This window comes from Ammospiza nelsoni, chromosome 1 (genome assembly GCF_027579445.1).
Source record: "Ammospiza nelsoni isolate bAmmNel1 chromosome 1, bAmmNel1.pri, whole genome shotgun sequence".
Classification (NCBI taxonomy): Eukaryota; Metazoa; Chordata; class Aves; order Passeriformes; family Passerellidae; genus Ammospiza; species Ammospiza nelsoni.
In genome coordinates, this window is record NC_080633.1 from 98,684,616 (window position 1) to 98,704,346 (window position 19,731).

The 19,731-nt window shown below is 39.8% G+C and overlaps 1 protein-coding gene across 1 annotated transcript; it reads left to right on the top strand.

The window, feature by feature from the left end:
* Positions 1 to 9,099: 9,099 nt before the first annotated feature.
* On the top strand, positions 9,100 to 19,191 carry DSEL (dermatan sulfate epimerase like). Its single transcript, XM_059476572.1, has 2 exons — positions 9,100 to 9,250; positions 9,808 to 19,191. The coding sequence occupies exon 2, from the start codon at positions 10,771 to 10,773 to the stop codon at positions 14,419 to 14,421; it is 3,651 nt and encodes a 1,216-aa protein (XP_059332555.1). The 5' UTR covers positions 9,100 to 9,250; positions 9,808 to 10,770; the 3' UTR covers positions 14,422 to 19,191.
* The last annotated feature ends 540 nt before the right edge of the window (positions 19,192 to 19,731 follow it).

Genomic DNA, 19,731 nt, shown 5'->3' on the forward strand with positions numbered 1-19,731 from the left:
GGCATAGCTCAGCAGATGCAATTGAACTCGTCTGGGTTTTTGACACACCTTGTCTGTATGTTTGCTTGCTGCTCTTATGATTGTTAACATATTACAAATGATCTGAAGATAGATTTTTGTGAACTAAAAAAGCAAAGGGGGAAAAATATATGAAACTGAAGGCTCCAGTTTTGTTGACAATTAGGTAGAAAAGAAATCTATCAACTGCCATGTTTTCTGGAAACGAAAAAATGCTGGAAATATGCTGACAGCTGAATTTTTCTTTGAAGCGTTTGTAATGGCAAGTATCTCACATTAAATGGATGAATATTTTTTGTTCTTACATTTTTTACTTTTCAGTAGTGCTATTTAGAAAGCACTCAAGTGCATTTATCTTTCTGTAAATACTTCAGTCCTGTGAGTCAACACAATACTGCTCACACATGCCAAGGATACCTATTGTATATATTATGAAAAAAAAAATTGTCAGTTGACATACAACACCTCCGTATAGAAGTTTGTCACTCCATAAAGCCCCCTAAACAAAACAAAGTCTTTATGACACAAATGAATTGTTGAAATTAGATAGCAGATTGTTATGGAAGCCCTCATAATGGTTACTAAGGTGGGATTCTGAATATGCCCAAGACAGACCAATGAATCACTGGTACTGTCAGGGCCAACTTCAGGCATTTGAAGTAGAGGCAGTTGCTTAGGCAGTAAAACTGATATGGACAAGAAAATATCCATAGTTTAATTATCTTCTTTAAGTAGATCTTTAATTACTATACCTTCCTATAGCTATGCTACATGACTGGAAAGACATTGGGGTTGGCTAATATGAGATCAGTGTGTATGATCTAAGAGTTTCTGCTATGCAGAAGCAGGGCAGGAGAAAAGATGCAATAACACCGACATGAAATTCTGTTGTCATATTTCAGCCCTACTTCTTCCCCCTGTGTCTTCTTTTACTGCCAGACTTGCCTCCCCCCACTCAGAAGTGCAAAAATTATTTTTTGTCATGTGTTCCTGAGAGGTCTTGAGCTGCTCCCTAAACCAGTTATGTTGGCAGAACAGAAAGCAATTAAATTGCCATTATTATTATAAGAAACCTATTTATATGACCTTTATAAATGTCCACTGTATTTTTCCACTTTTGTAGATGAATGAATGTCATAGAAGAAAGTCTGATGTCATGAAAAATTCATATTTTAAGACCTCTGAATTTCTCTTGATAGTTCTTTTAGCATCAAATCTGACAACATCTATTGAGAAGTACATTTGGTCTTAATTAAAGACTCCAATTACAGCTAATCCATCATATACTTTGAAAAACTTTTCCAGTCTTAATTACAAACACTGTTAATAATGTAAAACTCATATATCATTAAAGTTCAAGCTTCAGGTTTCAGCTATCTGATAATTTCATTCCTCTTGCTATTAATATATAAACCCTCCAGCGTGAGCTCTCTGTGTAGGGATCTATAGACTGATTAACTTGCATCCTAACTTTATCCTCCAAAATTTAAATAAGAGTCTTCTCTTTAATATGGGTCAGCTAAGAACCATCTACTGCCCTGAAGTAATATTCAGGCAAATTTTTGATGCATCAGCTTAGATCCCAGGAGGAACAGCCTCATTTATAGAGCATGTTACCTATTCCAGTTAGCTAGCCTTGTTAAAACTGTCTTGGGTTACCTGTGTGCAGAGGTGCACAGTGTCATGTAGACATAATTGGTCTCTCTGGCAGCATTAACAAGTTATATATATATATATATATATATATATATATATAACAAAGGTACTTAGAATAACAGATGGAAACGATACATTAAAAGAAGCCTACAGGCCAAAATATATCAGCAGGAAAAATGGCAATAAAAGTGGAAACTTCCTACAATTTAGTGTTTGAATGGTCTTGGTGAAATTCAAAGGAATTTAATGCAAACCCTGTGTTCTGTGTTGTGAGAGTCACTGTGCTGTCTATAAGCCAGCCTAAGTCACTGGTAGATCTACTGGCATATTGTTATGATGTTAATATTTCTGCACTGCTTTCCTGACATGACTCAAAGAAGCCCAGGGACAATCTACTTAACATTTAGCAAAACAAATGTTAAAATTGACTGGCGACTCTAAGAACCTGAGAATGTAACTTTTGCAATAACATAGAAAAGTATTTGCAACAATGAGCTCTTACTTCAAAGGTTTGACAGTATATATTATCGACATTTTTACATGTCAGACACTCAAATTTTTCATGTTCCCTTGGATGATTAAAAATATTTAGCATTCTAGACCTCTCCTCCTACAGAGAAAAACATCAGAATTAGGAGTGGAAGGATTCAACGAAGTTACAAAATTGTTTACCTTAAAGTAGTCTCCAAAGATGCGTTCTTTACTACTGTCTACCTTCAGATATGTTATTTTCCATGCCAGGTGAACTAAACTGAGGGAGATTTTCTAGTTGAAAACTAGTAGTTATTTTGACAGGTAAAGTTTTTGCAAAACCAGTCCCCTTACCTGGTTCATCATAAATACCTAATCCTTGGAAAAGGGGGAGATAGGAACAGCCAGTCAGGTATGACAAGAGTGGCAGATTACCTCAGCAATGTTAAAATTCTTGTAGAAACACATTTTTCTTTTAAATAGTACTTCATAGTAATTTTATTAAATCTCATAGGACTGTGTAAAGTAAAATATCCCACTGAAGTGGATGAATGTGGCTTTTATTGACATGAAATCACTTTGGATATTTAGGCAGAATAGGTTAAGTATAATTTGAATTCAGGGTCCTGTGCTGCACACCAAGATATCCCATTTTAACCTGAGATCTTGCCTGTTTCCCTGTGATACTGACTGAACTAATACATGCTACTTTGTCTGACATTCCTTATAATATACTATGCTTTGCCCAAGTAAATACAGTGTTTAAATTCTTTGTGACGTAAATCATCTTAATATCTGTCTTAAATATTGTTTAAGTTATAAAAAGCAAACCCAGGAGACACTATTAATCACTGCTGCCAACCTGAGCATACCCGTATGGGTTGTAATCTGTAGCTTTCCTGTTTTCTAATGCTTCAAAAGCTGCTGAATATAAGCCTGTACATTAGTATAATGAATAGAACTACAAAAAAATATACTTAGTTAAGATTTGTAGTTGCACCTTTTAATTATAATGTATAATTTAGTATCTCCTTAATCATATAATTTGGAGACAATGGTGTAGATCATAAGAGTTTTTGTTTTTAGTCTTATGATTTAATTGCTGCCTCTGTAGGTTCTGCTTGTCCAGCAAGAACATTTTTCATATACATTCCTCATGGGCTGGACAATATATTTAAAAATGTATTTGGGCTAATTCTAATTTATGGTTGCTTGCGAGTAAGAATACTGTATTAATAACTGCTGGGGAAAGGAGCCGCAGTGATGGGGTACTGGGATTCAGGCCCAAATACAGAGCTTATAAATTCAGTGGAAAGGCATGTACATCATCAGTGGGGCTTATATTAGGATTGCAAAACTACAGCTGAGATATCTCTGCTGAAACGAATGAAAAAAATGGGATTTGTTACCAGTACTTGTTACTTTAATACCGAAATCAACAGAGAGTTATGCCTCCATGTATTGATTCTTCCTATGTGACCTCTACCTGCAGTCCAAGGGTAGAACCCTATTTACAGCAATATTATATAAACCTTATCTACCTCAGAAGATTCTAATGTTAAATGTTTCTCTGATCCAGATTGTAGCATACATTTGATCATGCATATGTCTGGTGAATGTACGACACTGAGGTTCAAAACATAATGCCTGGTAAACTTCGTGTTTTTATGTTGGTTTGTTTTCTTGGATTTTCTTTGGCAGTGGAGAGTTGAATGCCAGGAACTTTATAGATTGTCAAGCCACCACGTCAATGAAAAGGAGGGTCTTTCCTCTTCCACTCTTTTGGGTTTTGTGTTATGACTTATTTACCTACATACTGTGCTTAATATGTCAATATCTAGCAGGTTGAAAAACACAATCAGCAAGCTTTGAATACTTAAATGCTTCCACAAATACAACATTTGTAGCATTAATCTTCTTTCTCTGCCTGCTGATGAGTTTTCATAGTGAAACATTTGCTTTGACGTAGATCTGCACAGATATTATTCCAATGAATTTGATACCTTAAAAATTTGGCTTTGAGCTGCTCTGACCTACTGCTAAGAACCTTCTCGAGATCCCACCACTGTACAGTGTCATCGCTGATGCTTTTAAACCACTTCCACTGAAGATTGTTTGATTAAAATGCTAATAAAGTACAAATGGTACCATTTGCTTCATAGGCATCATCTGAGGTACTCACAAATGGATTTAAAATTACCCCTGTATGCAGCTGACATTTCTAAGGGGCAGTTTAGCGTCCACTTAAGCTGGCCTAAATCTGCTGTCCCGTTGAGTCTGCAGCACCAGTTCTGTAGCAAAGAGATTGCCTACTGCTCTGACACAAAGGGGCTGGCAGGAGCACACAGCTGGAACAGAGGAGGAGTGCAGCACCACAGCTCTTGGCAGCTGCTCCATCCTCCTCTCTGCTGACAGTGACATCAGACAATTTTCAGCTCTTCAGTCATACAGTGATGGAGAACTGCACTAATAAGAGTATTTGCAATATGGAAAAACATGTCACTGCCTTTTGTACTTTGTTTGCACATGGTAATTTTCAGTGTTAATAAAACCAGGATATTCTTTCCTGACTTTTTGTGTTTTGTTGCTATTGCTTATATCTAGTTAACATTCCTAAATGCAAAAAAAACCCCTCTTAAATAAATAACGGTATATTACAAAAATAAAGAGCGTCACCACACGCTCTTTTCCATGTACTCTACTCTCCATTTTCCCTGAAACCACTTGGTGCCCAAAAGACAGAAACTTTGATATCAATTATTTATATACTTTATCCTTCACCCCCTTTATCTGTCACACATTCATCAGTAACATCAGATTTCTCCCTCCAAAACTAGTGGTCTCACAATGTGGAGTTTGTAATTTTTTCTGTCAGGTGGGGTTATACCAAGAGGAAAGGACCTGGATATTGCAAAAAAAGTGTCATAGTGAAGCAAGAGACACAATTTGGAGAAACGTTCTTTCCTATGAGAATGTGGTATATATTTTGTTCCAGTACCTATTTATTATAAAACATGTGAGCTACTCGTGGGTGACGGCAGAGGGTCTAACTTCTTCCCTCTAATACAATTGATTTATGTGTTCAAGTTTCTATCTGTGATTACATTATTGAAAGGTGACATGATTTCACAGGACTTCCCTTTTTGTTTGAAACAAAAGGATCCTGTTTGCTGAAACAGACAAGAGACTAGGTAATTTGCGAGTTGAGAGATTGTGGTTATCATCCTTAAAGGAAAAAAGTCCATTTCACCCATGTCTTCTTTGTGAAAGGTGAGTTCTTCTGACAACAGACTAATGCTTTAAACTGGCTCATCATCACTTCTGCACTGTTTTCTAATATTTCTTCATTTGTCTATTGTAAAAGAAGGAATTGTGCATGAGTGTTTTGAAAATTAACAGTGAATTAGGTCTTTGAGCAGATTTAGATTCAGAAAAATATAGAATTTTCTGAATTCACTCATCTATAGTAAGGTAGAGTAATGAAATAAGCACCAAGCCCTGCCAATATGGAAAGACTTTCAAGTGGTCAAGAATTCTCACCCAAAGTTGCGATGCCTCTTAAATAAAACCTCTACTTTAAACTTAGGAATCTATGTAGTGGTGCTACTTGAGGAGTTGGACAGAAGTTTGAAGAGTTCACCACCACTGGAACCTGATTATCTCAATCCAGATCCTTCCTAAATACCTGGCTCTTTTTGTGGATGTTGATTAATGTCTCATATTTGACAGCAGCACCTCATTCATGCATGAACTTCTGAATTATTATTCTATTTGACACTGGCAAGTATTTTGTTGCAGTCCAGCTGACTGTTCTACTCTTTGCTTCCATCTGTTAGCACTTGGCCTGTACTCGAGGAAAATAGCGAGCACTACTAGCATTTTCAAGATCATTCAGATGGCTGATCTAGGTATCAGCACAGAATGCCATCCCTGGAGCAGCACACCACAACAATGACCCATGATTTCTTGCATTAAGAAATTGATGTGACAGTGAGGTCACTTTCCCATGACTCAAAACTTATTTCTCTGTTATGGTATCTTTTTCTTGCTGATAGCCTACAAACCTTTCTTTTCAGCTATTCATAGTTCTGAAGTATATTTGAAAATGTAATAATATAATGCAATTTGTTACCAGATGGTCAGTGTCTCTACAAATAAAAATATAAATGGTAACTTTTAATAGTTACTTTCACAATTAACAGTTGTTCTGGAAGTGACTGTTTTAGTGACCACTCTTTAAACAGCCTTATGCAATTATTAGGTAAGGTGAAATGCCAATATAATTCAGACTCGTTTTGAGCAAAAGAGTTGGCTACAAAGCAGAGTGACTATTTCTAATTATCTAAATCCAGCTCCTTTGAAGTTTGCTTTACTTAATTGTTTATCCTTGATACCAGTTGTATCCAAGTTTTTGGTTTTGTTCTTGAGTTGTAGTATAGTTACTATGTGTCTCTGTTGACTATTGAAAACAACCAATAGAAAAAAAAAAAAAAAAAAAGAACACTAGTTTTACCACTACTGGGTTTTGGTTTTGCCTGAACTTGAGTTTTGTGGTGTTTTTTGGTTGAGTTTTTGTGTCTTTTTGGTTTTTTGGGGGTCTTTTTGATGGGTTGTATTCAAAGCAAAGTAGCTTGAAAACGACAGACACAAAGTAGCCTAAACCTTTTGAAAACACACATGGTTAAAGACACTCCTGGCTTTGAAACTTGTTTAGCAAAAAATGAGTCTGAACTATTTTGCCAGTGCATCTTTGTTAATGTGAAAAGGCTGCCACAGAAAAAGCGAAATGCCATACAAATGCCGTCATTGCCTTATTTATTAGACTTTTTCTAAATTGTACCATTTGTGAATATATGGGGCAAGTCAGTAAATCATGTTCATGTTTTTCCACAAATATCACACTGCAGTTGAACACTGTATATATATAATGATCTCTGCACAGGTCCCAGGGAGTGAGAAAAGCTCTTGGGAGAGTTTTACTCTTGCTTTTAACCTACCATAAGTCCTACACATATCTGCTCATTCTGAATTGCCTGACAATTTATGGGAAAAGTCATTCTCTGGGACTTTAATATCTTCCAGAATGGGCCAGCCTTGGGAAAAAATGTAATGGGTACAATGAGAATAGAAGGAAAGACTTGGAAGGTTTTCATTTGTAGTGTATTCCACTCAGTTTCTACAGACTTAAAGGGGAATGTGGCCTCTATTGTTGCTTTACATTTCCTTTTGCTTTCCTCCTGGAATAACTTCCCTAGTAGCATAAAAGGCACAACTGTAAAAGATTCAAGGTCAGGGAATTATGTGCCGATCTTTGTTCATTATGCAAATTTCTTCTGATGGGAAGATATGATCCAGGCAATAATCAGTATTTTTCCCTTTTAAGCCAAGTCTATAGGGCACATCTGAGACATTAGGATGGTTCCAGGCACAGTTCATCACAAATGTAAATGTGCATAATTTAATAATTTAATCCTTCTGAGGTGCACTCCGTAGTACAAAGAAACAGAATCAGTATCCATAATGTATGGCCTTTATATATTCATATATTCATTTTAATATAATTACACATTGAGTAGCTTAAGCAATACTTAAATATGCAACAGCATTTCTAGGCATGGGGGCAAATAAAAAAAAAGAAGAATACAGGCCTTGGAAAAAGTTATGCTTATTGATTAAAATCTACATCCTTTGAAGTACAGATTATAAACACAGTAAGTGGTAACACACCCAAAATCTCACAGCCTTTTGTTTCCTACACTCGACTACAGAAGAACAGCTTGGTCACAGACACCAGGTACCGAAATCAGGCTCTGAAAGTCATCACCATCAACCAAAAGTGATTCCAACCCAGCAACGGTGCAACACATCTTGGATTTTGCGGGCAGACCACAGCACCAGGGGGGCAGGCCAACATTTTTTGCTGGCCCTTGAGTGCACCACTGACCGTGACCATCAAGCAGCAGAGGATTTCACTCCTCATGACGCCTTTCTATTTTACTTCAGAAGCCTTCAGCTGAAACTGAATGAGAACCATTTTAATACATCGCATAAAACGAAGAGCTAGCGCAGGAGCGCTGATAATGAAGAAGTGTGACGGCCACAAACAGAAGCTGAAGGTGCGCATCCCCGCGGTCCCTGAGACACGGGCACTGCTGGGGAGTTATTCCGCTCCCACAAAGTTGTCACCCACAGCAGCGGCGGCTCCTCACGCCCTGCCCAGCCCAGCCCAGCCCTGCCGAGCTCGCCGGTGTCCGGGCCGCCGCCGCTGCAGCGTCCCTGGCCCTGCTCTGGCCGGGAGCTGCGGGGGCCGGTCCGCGGCGGGGCGGCGGCTGTTGGGCCACGGGGGTGACCCACCGCGGCAGCTTTTCTTTTCTTCACGAACCCCCTCGCACCTCCTCAGCTCCCCGCTCCCCGCACCGGGACCCGCTGCACCGGGTCCCTGCGGTCTCTCGCCTCACCCCAGCAGCCCTGCGCCGCTGCCGGCGGCGGTCCCCCCGCTCCGGCCCCGGCCCTGCCCCCGGGCGCTCCCGCCGAGCTCGGCTCCGCTGCGCCGGCAGCCCAGGCGCGGTGCCATCCTCGGCCGGGAGCGGGGCTGGGCGCCGGGAGCAGCGGGGCAGCGCACGCAGCCGCAGGGAAGAGCCGCGGGGAGCCACGGCGGCACCGGCAGCCCGCCCGCCGCCGAGCTCGGCGTGGAGGATCGGCACATCCCCGTTCCGCCGGGGGCGGCTCTGCCAACCCCCCCGCCGCTTCTCCGCCTCTCTCCCACCCTCCTTGCCTGCCTCCTTCCTTCCCTCCCCGCCCCTCCGGAGCGACATCCCCGCGAGTTTGCCTGGCTGCCCGCGCCCGTCGCCGGGCGCTCGCCGCCGCATCTCCCTCTCCATCAACTCCCGGGAACCGCCGGCGGAGGGCAGGGACCACAAGTTGCGGCCAGCCCGGGTGGAAAAGTAGCGGCAAGAGCGGAAGAGGCCGGAACCGAGCGCAGCCCGGCCCAGCCGAGCGGGGCCGGCACGGCGGCCGCCACCCGCAGCCCCCGGCCGGGGCCGGCCCCGCGCCCCGGGCCGCGCCGGCCGGGACAGAGCTTCGCAGCCCCGCGGGAGCCGGCGCGGTAAGAGGGCTGGGCTCGGGGGCGGCGGCGCCGCGCTCCGCGCCGAAACTTGTGCAAGTTGTGCGGGCAGGGGCGCGGTGGCGGCGGGCGCCCTCTGGCGGGCGCGGTGCGGGCGGCGCGGCTCCCGCTCGGCGATCCCGGCTGCCGCGTTTCCTGCTTCCCGCCGCCCTTCCGCACGCCGAGCCGCTCGCGTGGTAAAAAAACACGCGTGTGCTCTTGTTTTAATTCGTGATGAATTGAATTCCCGTGGCGTGCGTCATATTTATTTCTATGAGTAGCTCCTGGTAGCGTATCTGGAATTTATTCCATGAGACATCATGTTCGCGCTGGAAATGGTGAAATAAAGTGAACTTGAGTAGCCAATCTGAATTGCTCTTTTATCGAGGGTAAATTTTGTGGAACTTTGAAATGCTCCTTCTTTTATTTCTTGATTTCCTTAAAATTCCTTTATTTCCTTCATGTTTCCTCTAAACTTAGCAGCAGTTTGCAAATAAAGTACTTTAAATATGTTCTGACATCTGCACAGCTTCAGAGAACTTTTGTTTCTGTTTCCACAGAAAGAACCTACATGGGAAGTGAAAGGAAACCTGAAACTGCTCTTCTTACAAGAAAGTATTGGCTTTCTGCCTCTTTCACATGTTTTCCTTTTGCATCATAATGGAAGGAGCAGGATTTTTTGAATCATCGAGGCCAAATTTGGGCATCACTAGCTGAAGAGAAGATTAAAAAATACTTGAAGATATGTCAATATGACTCTTAATTCAGGTGCATCTTTCACAAACAGAGAGGAATAGTGGTTAAAATCACTGCAGTTTCATCGAAAGGATCTAATGGAGGATCTATGTTGATTTTTTTTTATTATTTTTTTCTTTCCTTCCTGTCCCTCCATGAATCCCAAAAGAGAAAGATGGAAAGAGTGTGTAAGGAAATTGAAAAAAGGCAACGACTGAAGACAGTAACTTAAATTTTGGAGTCTATTTTCCAAGTGTTCTATATTCCCTATTTTATCAAATATAACACATTGGTTGGAATAAATTGTATCATTCTGTGATCAGTGGAGTTTTCGTCTGCTCTAAAAGTGGCATTTGGTCCAGCTGAAAGCTTTTTAAAAAAGCAAACATATTACTCCAGTTCCCTTTTTAGATCATGCTTTTCAAGTTACCAAGAGATAGTGTTTCAGTCTGTTACTGTGCAGTCGATCTGTGCTTTATATGCATATCGTAGAGATTTTACTTTTTCCCTGATTTTAGTGCTTATGCTTGTAGTGTAGTATTTGAGAAAAGTGTGAACAGACAAGGCACCTGAGATTTAACTTTTCAAGAGCCTTGTCATTTCAATGGTGTATCTCAGATTACAAGTAGTCTGAGCCTTTGTTGTAATGCACAGTATACAATAGGTCTTTTCTCATAAAAATATGCCTTAAGATACTATTTTTTTAACAAACTGGATGAAAGTTTGACATCTGAACACTGTTTTGTGAAGAAATGTATGTCTGGGGAAGAGGAGCTGCCTAATGGATCATGGCTCTGATGTTCACGGGGCATACTCTATTTCTAGCATTAATGGTGTTTGATGTCTTCACTTTTGAAGAATCTGTAAGCAATTACTCTGATTGGGTGACTTTCATAGAAAATGTAGATCAATATGAAAAACAGCAACTTGAAGGTCTTAGTGCTGAGCAGAAGCTGAAAAGAACAGTTCTTCATCCAAGCTTGTATTTCGACCCTCAGGATGTTCAGGCACTGAGGCAAAAGGCTCGTACAAGCCATTTGCATCTCTTCAGAGCCATCAGAAGTGCAGTGATGGTTATGCTGTCCAACCCTTTGTACTACCTACCTCCACCCAAGCACATTGATTTTGCGGCCAAGTGGAATGAGATTTATGGCAACAACCTGCCCCCTCTGGCATTCTACTGTTTGCTGTGCCCCGAAGATAAAGCTGCGTTTGATTTTGCCCTAGAGTATATGGATAGAATGGCTGGCTACAAAAACTGGTTGGTTGAGAATGCTCCTGGAGATGAAGTGCCACTCGGACACTCCCTGACAGGATTTGCCACTGCTTTTGACTTCTTGTATAATTCACTGGAAAATGAGAGAAGGCAAAAATACCTGGAGAAGATATGGTCCGTAAGCGAGGAGATGTATGAGTACTCCAAGGTTCGTTCCTGGGGAAAGCAGCTTCTCCATAATCACCAAGCAACCAATATGCTTGCTCTGCTTATTGGGGCTTTAGTTGCCGGAGTGGACAAAGGATCTCAGGCGAATATTTGGAAACACGCTGTGGTTGATGTGATGGAGAAAACGATGTTTCTCCTCAATCATATTGTGGATGGGTCTCTGGATGAGGGAGTAGCTTATGGGAGTTACACAGCCAAGTCAGTAACACAGTATGTTTTCCTGGCCCAGCGCCACTTCGGCATTAACAACTTGGAGAATAACTGGCTAAAAATGCACTTTTGGTTTTACTATGCCACCCTACTGCCAGGTTTCCAGAGGACTGTGGGTGTTGCAGATTCTAATTACAACTGGTTTTATGGTCCTGAGAGCCAACTGGTTTTCTTGGATAAGTTCATCATGAAGAATGGAGCTGGTAACTGGCTGGCACAGCAAATTAGAAAACACAGACCCAAGGATGGGCCAATGGTGCCATCCACTGCACAGAGGTGGAGTACATTACATACAGAATTTATATGGTATGCTGCTGAAATCACTCCTCAGCCACCTCCTGACTATGGTACTGCTAAAATGCATGTGTTTCCCAACTGGGGAGTTGTTACTTACGGGGCTGGATTGCCAAACAGTCAGACAAACACTTTTGTATCCTTCAAATCTGGGAAACTCGGTGGGCGTGCTGTCTATGATATTGTTCACTTTCGGCCCTACAGATGGATTGATGGGTGGAGAAGTTTCAATCCGGGACATGAACATCCCGATCAGAACTCCTTCACTTTTGCTCCCAATGGACAGGTGTTTGTATCTGAGGCTCTTTACGGACCTAAACTCAGCCACCTGAACAATGTCTTGGTGTTTGCTCCATCTCCTACAAGCCAGTGCAACCAGCCTTGGGAAGGACAGCTTGGTGAGTGTGCCCAGTGGCTGAAGTGGATTGGTGACGAGGTTGGAGACTCAACTGGAGAAATTATAACAGCCTCGCAGGCTGGCGACATGATGTTTGTGAGTGGTGAGGCAGTATCTGCTTACACATCAGCAATGAAATTGAAAAGTGTGTATCGCGTTTTGCTGCTCTTAAACTCTCAGACATTGTTAGTGGTTGACCATATCGAGAAGGAGGAAGACTCTCCCGTTGATTCAGTCAGTGCCTTTTTTCATAATCTTGACATTGATTTTAAATACATACCCTATAAGTTTAAGAACAAGTACAATGGAGCTATGATGGATGTGTGGGATGCCCACTACAAGATGTTTTGGTTTGATCATCGTGGGAGTAGTCCTGTTGCTAGGATACAGGAGGCTGAACAAGCTGCTGAATTCAAAAAGCGATGGACTCAGTTTGTAAATGTTACCTTTCCAATGAAAAACACGCTTACAAGGATTGTTTACCTTTTCTATGGCCCATATGTCAATGTTTCTAACTGTAGACTCATGGATAATGCAAAATCTGGATTTCAGATTTCGCTCAGTGTCAACAACACTGAAAATACCATCTCTGTTGTGACTGAGTATCAGAATTTAAAGGCAAGGTTTGATTACTTGGGATTTGGTGGTTTTGCTAAAGTAGTTAATGGGAATAAAGTGACCAAGTTTGGTCTTGGTACTGAATCTGTGAAAAAAGATATAAAAAATAATAGGGTAGTTTTCCCATTTGGATTCAAAGTGAACATAATTGCAGGGTTAATTTTGGGCGTCAGTTTGGTCATACTGGCTTTTCAGTGGCGGTTTTACATATCCTTTGGCAAAATGTTGCGTTGGATCCTGATCCTGGTTGTTACACTGTGGCTTATTGAATTGGTGGATGTGTGGAGCATGTGTACTCAGCCCATCTGTGCAAAGTGGAGCACTGACATGGCAAGGCTAGAACGTGATAAAGGCAATAAAGCCAAACAATTAGAAGGAAACCCTGTCGTTTTGCCAGATGTTATCATTACTTCACTTCCCACTTCTGGTGCAGAAATTTTAAAACAGCTGTTTTTCAACACCAGTGACTTTTTATACATCAGGATACCTACACCCTATCTTGAAATTCCTGAGACTGAATTTGAAATTGATTCCTTTGTAGATCCATGTGAATGGAAGGTTTCTGATGTCCAGAATGGTAATTTTCGTCTTATCCAAGGGTGGCTCCAGTCTCTAGTTCAAGACACGAAGTTGCATTTACAAAACATTCATTTATATGAAGCTAGCAGAAGTAAAATTGCTCAGCATTCTGCATTAAGCAAAGACAAAAAGAAAAGGTCCAAAAAGAGAGAATCCCTGTTAGAGCAAAGAAGCAGGGCAAGAGGAAGTCAAGAAAAAGATGCTGAATATATTAGGGAACTGAGAAGACACCTTGTCTATTATCCTAATGCACGACCTGTGCTTAGTTTAACCAGTGGGAGCTGGACATTAAAGCTTCCCTTCTTTCAGGAAATCTTAGGGCCATCAATGAGAGCTTTATATGTAGTGAGGGACCCACGGGCATGGGTCTATTCAATGCTGTACAAAAATAAGCCGAGCCTTTACTCCTTGAAAAATATTCCACAACGCTTGGCTACAATGTTTAAAGGGGAGAATGGTAAAGGAACATGTAGTTTAAATGAAGGCTATGCCTCTGAGTTTGAATCACTGAGAAAAGAAATTTCAAATTCTAATTCAAATGCTATTTCTGTGTTGTCCTATTTATGGCTAGCAAACACAGCAGCAGCGATGAGGATAAACAGGGACTTGCTGCCAACAAATTATCAGCTGGTCAAGTTTGAAGATATTGTGAGCTTTCCTCAGAAGACTGCTGAAAAAATTTTTGCCTTTCTTGGTATTCCTCTTCCTCCTGCTAGCTTAAACCAAATATTATTTGCCACCTCCACCAGTCTTTTCTATATTCCCTATGAAGGGGAGATTTCACCGAGTAGCATTCATGCCTGGAAACAAAACATGCCCCATGAAGAGATTAGACAGATTGAAGATATCTGTTGTTCACTGATGGACCACTTAGGATACCCAAAGTTTATAGAATAAATGCTGCTGGTCAGCAGAAATTTGCACTAATGATCTCTGAGTCCCAATTTGTGGATAAATATTAGATAAGTTTGTTTATTCTTGTAAAATGTGTACAGTCTGCTACTTTCAGAGAGATTATTTTAAGAAAAATGTAACTGTTCTTGAAACTGTGGAAGGGTTTTTTTTGTTTTGATTTTGTTTACTTTAAGAAGATATTGTAACTATTTTTGTGGCCTTTTGAAAAAAGCTGTGTGAACCTTTGCAGAAGCACCAGCTGGGGCCTCTATAGCTCAGGGGATTAGTAATAGAACAGAGAGCTTTTCACCTCCAGCTCACCAGTTTGACACCAGCCCAAATGGTTAATTCCAGAAAGTATTTACCATCTGATGATTGTATATGATGGTTTATGTGAAATTATACTTGTCAAACTGGTCCTGTTCCCAATGGTCATTATTGGCCCCCTTGGACGAGTTTACTGATGCATTCTGTCGATGTCTCACTGGTCACTATGGTGGTACAAAATAAACATAAGCTGAGATTTAGGGCTGTTCAGCATCCCCTTAGTGGGAGGAAACATAACATTAAGTAAATCTAGTTTCTTATTTACAATTTGAGCAGACAGGTCCAGGACTGGAATGGACTCAGATATTAAAGCTCGTTCTAGGATATGATTCCTGCATGTCAGAAATGTGGTACTTAAATTTGGGGTTGATGTTTCACAAAAGAGAAATATTAATTTTTCCGTTCCTGACAATGTGGTACCCTTTGTGAGCCTGAAGTGAATTATATGGAGGAAAAAAAATTGGGATGAAATCCAAGAAACTAGCAAGATCCCTTAAATGTGCGGTTAAATTTGTGTAGTTTTAACCTGCCTCAACCTAATTTTGAATGTTGTTAACATATTGACTTCTTGAACTCTTTTATTCTATACCTCTTGTCTTAGAGGTTCTGCAAGGATATTCTCTTTTTGAGTGAGACTCTTCCATCCTTTGTTGTAACACATTTCTTTGCTCAATTCTGTGCATAATTACCCTGGGACCAGTGCAGCTATGTGATGCCATTGGCAATGGCCTATTGTTGATGTCTGCATAAAATGAAATCTGAGATTTAGAGGACCTCAAATAAATCTCTAGCCCTGTGTTGCCGTGGGATGTTTTGCTTGTCTGTATAATGAATTTCTGAAGGACAGCCATTGCTAACCTCAGGTCTTCGATCAGAGAGGGGAGAGATCTGAAAATCACCTGACCCTCAGCCACCTCACATTTGAGTGATGTTTCCCTGCAGCAAACTATTTCCAAAGTTATCTGATAGTGTTTCTTTAACATGATGCTGTGTATGATATTTGTTTGAAAACAGATAGGCCTGATAGGATAGTTGCATCTTTGTCACAGCTTATTCTTTTCTTGAATCACATTCTTTGTTTGCACATGCCCATTAAGAAAAAAATTCTCATTTCCCAATTTAACTTGCTCAGCATTCTCTGGAAATGCATGCATATTGTAAATGTCTGCAGATGTGTATATCAGATCACAAAGAGACCTATTTCCTTGACCATCTGTTTTTTATTATAAGTGGAATTGTGTTGAAATATGCTTCAATTGGTTTGTGGGAGCTGGAATCAGAGCTTATTATATTAAAATATGTGTGTAATTGTTATTTATTTGGGTGGTAAGTTGGGCAATGTCAAAAGGGCAGTGAGTTTCTTCATAGGGATTACAGATACCCTTGCTGAATTTTAATATAAAGGAGTTCTTTTTCTTCCTGTGTTACCATTATGTCCCTGTCCTACCCAGCTGTTTTGTCCCTCCCATAAGTACATTTCATGTCCTTGAGATATCTCATTGCAACCTAGATAAAAGTACCTCTTTCACAGACAGTCATTAGTATGGCAAAACAGGCTTCTACTGTGATAAAGCCATTGATAATTTGTGGCCTTACTCACAGTAAATTACCTGTCATTTACTAGCAGAAGCTGTATTTTCCCCTTCAAGCCTGTATTTCACCTTTGGCTTGGTGGAGTGCCATGTTAAAAGAAATATTAAACAAGTTAATATACATTGACATTTTAGTGAAACTTTTGTTTCCAACTATCATCCTCTCAAATTGCCTTCTCTCTGCAGCCATTTTTGATTGTATGTTAAAAGAAAGTATTGATGTCTGTACAGTTTGTACTTGACAGAACAAATTTCAGCATTTACTTTCTATTTCCAAGATTTACAGTCTAGAATCAGAACAAATAAAAAGGCTTTTCTCTGTCAGAAGTTTTAGGGCAGCTGAAGGTAAGATTTTGTGGTCATACAGAGTTGTTCTCTAAAATTCTCTTCTGTTACTGGTATTCAAAACAAGAATGGTCACTACACAGACACAAACACTGACCTCCCTTTGCTCCATATAGTAATGTTTAAAACTGTCAATAAACTTTGAGAATTGTTTGAACTTTTTGAAAAGAATATCTGTTTAGGTGCATTGTGTTGAAAAGTGTTCTGACACTTTCATTTACACTTTCATAAATGCACTAATGAAAACTTAGTCTCAGTACTTATTTTCTTTCTTTCTCTCCCTCTATTAAATGTTGATAATTATTTGTACTGTATTGTAGTTTGAATTGTCCAGTTATGACACAGCTAAGATTCTAATGTATTTTTAAAAAGGCAGTTTTTATTTAAATTCTTGCCTCTAAATCATATTTGGAAGCATAAGAAAAGTAAATACCAAGGAAAACATTTCAGTTATTTACTTTGTAAGTAAGTGACATTGGCCTTGGGGAGATGCACATAGGTCTTGGCATTCAGAGTTCTATCAAACAGGATAAATCTGTAGTCTCTGAGCACATCTAAATGCCTCTAGTGCTCCCAGCAGGCTTTTTCCAAGAGCAGTGTCTGTGGAGCTGATCGTCAGTATCATGGTCAGGCTGGTTCCTTCACCCTTTTTGTGTGCAGCTGGCATTCAGTCCTCATCAGATTTATGCTTGAAAACTTGTCAGATCCAGAGTTTAATTTCTGCACAAGATCCTCAATTATGTAAAATATATGGCACAACTCATTTGACAGTGTAATACTATTCTGTTAGTGCTAGAATGCAATTCAAATAAAAATTGCTTTTCAGATTTTATAAAGTTATTGTTAACTGATTTGTAAAGCTTCAGTTATGGATCAGAATTTTTTTGAAACTGTAAAAATGGTTTTAATTTGCCGTTGAAACAATATGGAATAATTAGTAGCAAACTCCTGTCCATCCTACAGTCAATTACTAGCATTAAAGACACTATTTATTTCGTGAATGTAAACATACATTAACTGGAACATAATGCTGCATTTCCTGAAAACATTTGAAGTGCACAGTTCAAGATAAAGGATGAAAACATGTTGTCAATATTTCTGTAAGTTGCAAAAATGATCCCGTTTGCAAGTGGCCCATATGTTGGGTTCCATATGCTAGAATATTTTGTAATTAGAAGCTGTGATACTTGTTTAGGTGACTTAGTAATTTATAAAAATTATTTTTATTTACATATAAATTTTCTTCAAGAGGATAAGTACTGGATCCTTCCAGTTGTATGGTCAGGGCATAAGCTTTCATTTCTTCTGTACTCCGTTATTAGATTTGGTTCAGACTAAAACCTGATTTGCTTAAATCTCATGAGGAATGGGCTGTTTTCCAAGTGAAGAGTCTTTCTGGTGACTTACTGTCTCAAATACCATATCTCAGTGTGGAATACAGACCATGAATTATGGATCAAATCTGTAAATTGTGAGCTGTTCAGAATTGGACCATAAGTGGCATGATGCCTTGGTGATCTCAGTGAATGTTGTGCCCTTGCTTTCAACAGGAACAAAACACTGTCATCTACTGTCATAAAATTATTATCAACTAGTTACCCTGAATATTCCAAAACAGAAGAAATGGCAGGAAATAAAAACTGTAAGTGATCATTAAAGATGATTCTTCTTGATATTTGGTGGCAAAAGGAAGGGTATTCTAATAATTTAAAAAATATAAATTGCTCTGTAAGTCTAATCAAAGGCTGTAGGCTGCCTGATAAATTTATAAGCCCATAAAAGGAGGTATAGAAACAAACATATATTCAACATAATCTACAAAGCACAATTTTCAAATGTCAGGACTCTGATTTTCTTTAGTGAGGAAACATTTGCTGGTGTGTGATCAACACTATTCTCATAAGGGATGTGAACAGATAATCTCATGCTGTCTCTGAAAATACTTAATAATGGGAAAGTGCTGTTTCATGTGGCTGAAATGATGCTGTTTCAAATTAAACTATACATCTTTTGAGCAGGCAATGTGCTGAGAGTTATTTGTGATGGAGGAGAACAAAGACAGTCTGATCTCATTCACACAGAATAATTTCTGAAAGCTTAATTTATGGTGGTATAAATTCAACACTTTGTTTACTGCCTTTACTGAGAAAGGTATTGTGGAGTTTTAAGAACATGACCTGAATTAATCTATGTCACATTAGGTAATTTAACTTTCACATCTAAATAAGGAGTCTTGTGACCCTAGAATCAATGGAAAATGAGTGTTGCCCTCAAAGGTAAATCAGACATTGCTGCTATCTTTTTAAATACTCAAAAGCCAGGATTGGTGAAACCCTTAATTTAGATGCCCACTGACAGGCCTCAGATGAAGTAGGATGAATTTGGATTTAATGTGTATGGTCTTACATTTAAGTAGATATCTGTGTCTGAGCAATTCCAGTGTATACACTGTCCTAAAAAAAATTTCTGAAACATCCTGCATAAAATAAAACTATTGTTAGTAAAACAATGTGCTTGTGTTGTCCTCTTTCTTTGTTGATATTATTTTGCCACTTCCTATCTCACAAAACTTCATAATGCGGTCCAGTGTACATATTTCAAATTTTAAAATCCTGCTATTCCTGTTTGGAATATGAAAACCATTATTACCTTTCAGAAAGTATTGGTAGCCAGACCTGATTCTGTCTGCCTCTGAAAGCACAGTAAGAACATTTGGTATTAAGTGAAAGACCACAAAATAGCTGTATTCCTAGAACAGAAAAGGTGATTTCTCACCCAGATTTTTGGGAACTAGACAGCTGGTGCAATCTGTAAATTTGAAGTCTCTTACTGTGTGAATACTACTTGCAAACTGTATTTAGAGTAGCCCTCTTCTAGTTCCTGAGCTATTCACAGGAGATTTTTCAGAGGCAGATATTTGGCCTTGAAACCATTCTTAAATGTAAGGAGGCAAGCAAGTTGCAGCAGCCATGGATGTCCCTGTGTGTTTATTTTTGTTTTTAAAGACACATAAGTCGAATAAATGAAGCTCTCTGGATATCTTTTGCTG

What these genes read in the sequence shown, in the direction of transcription:
- DSEL (XM_059476572.1), top strand. Translation starts at nt 10,771, where the DNA reads ATGGCTCTGATGTTCACGGGGCATACTCTATTTCTAGCATTAATGGTG.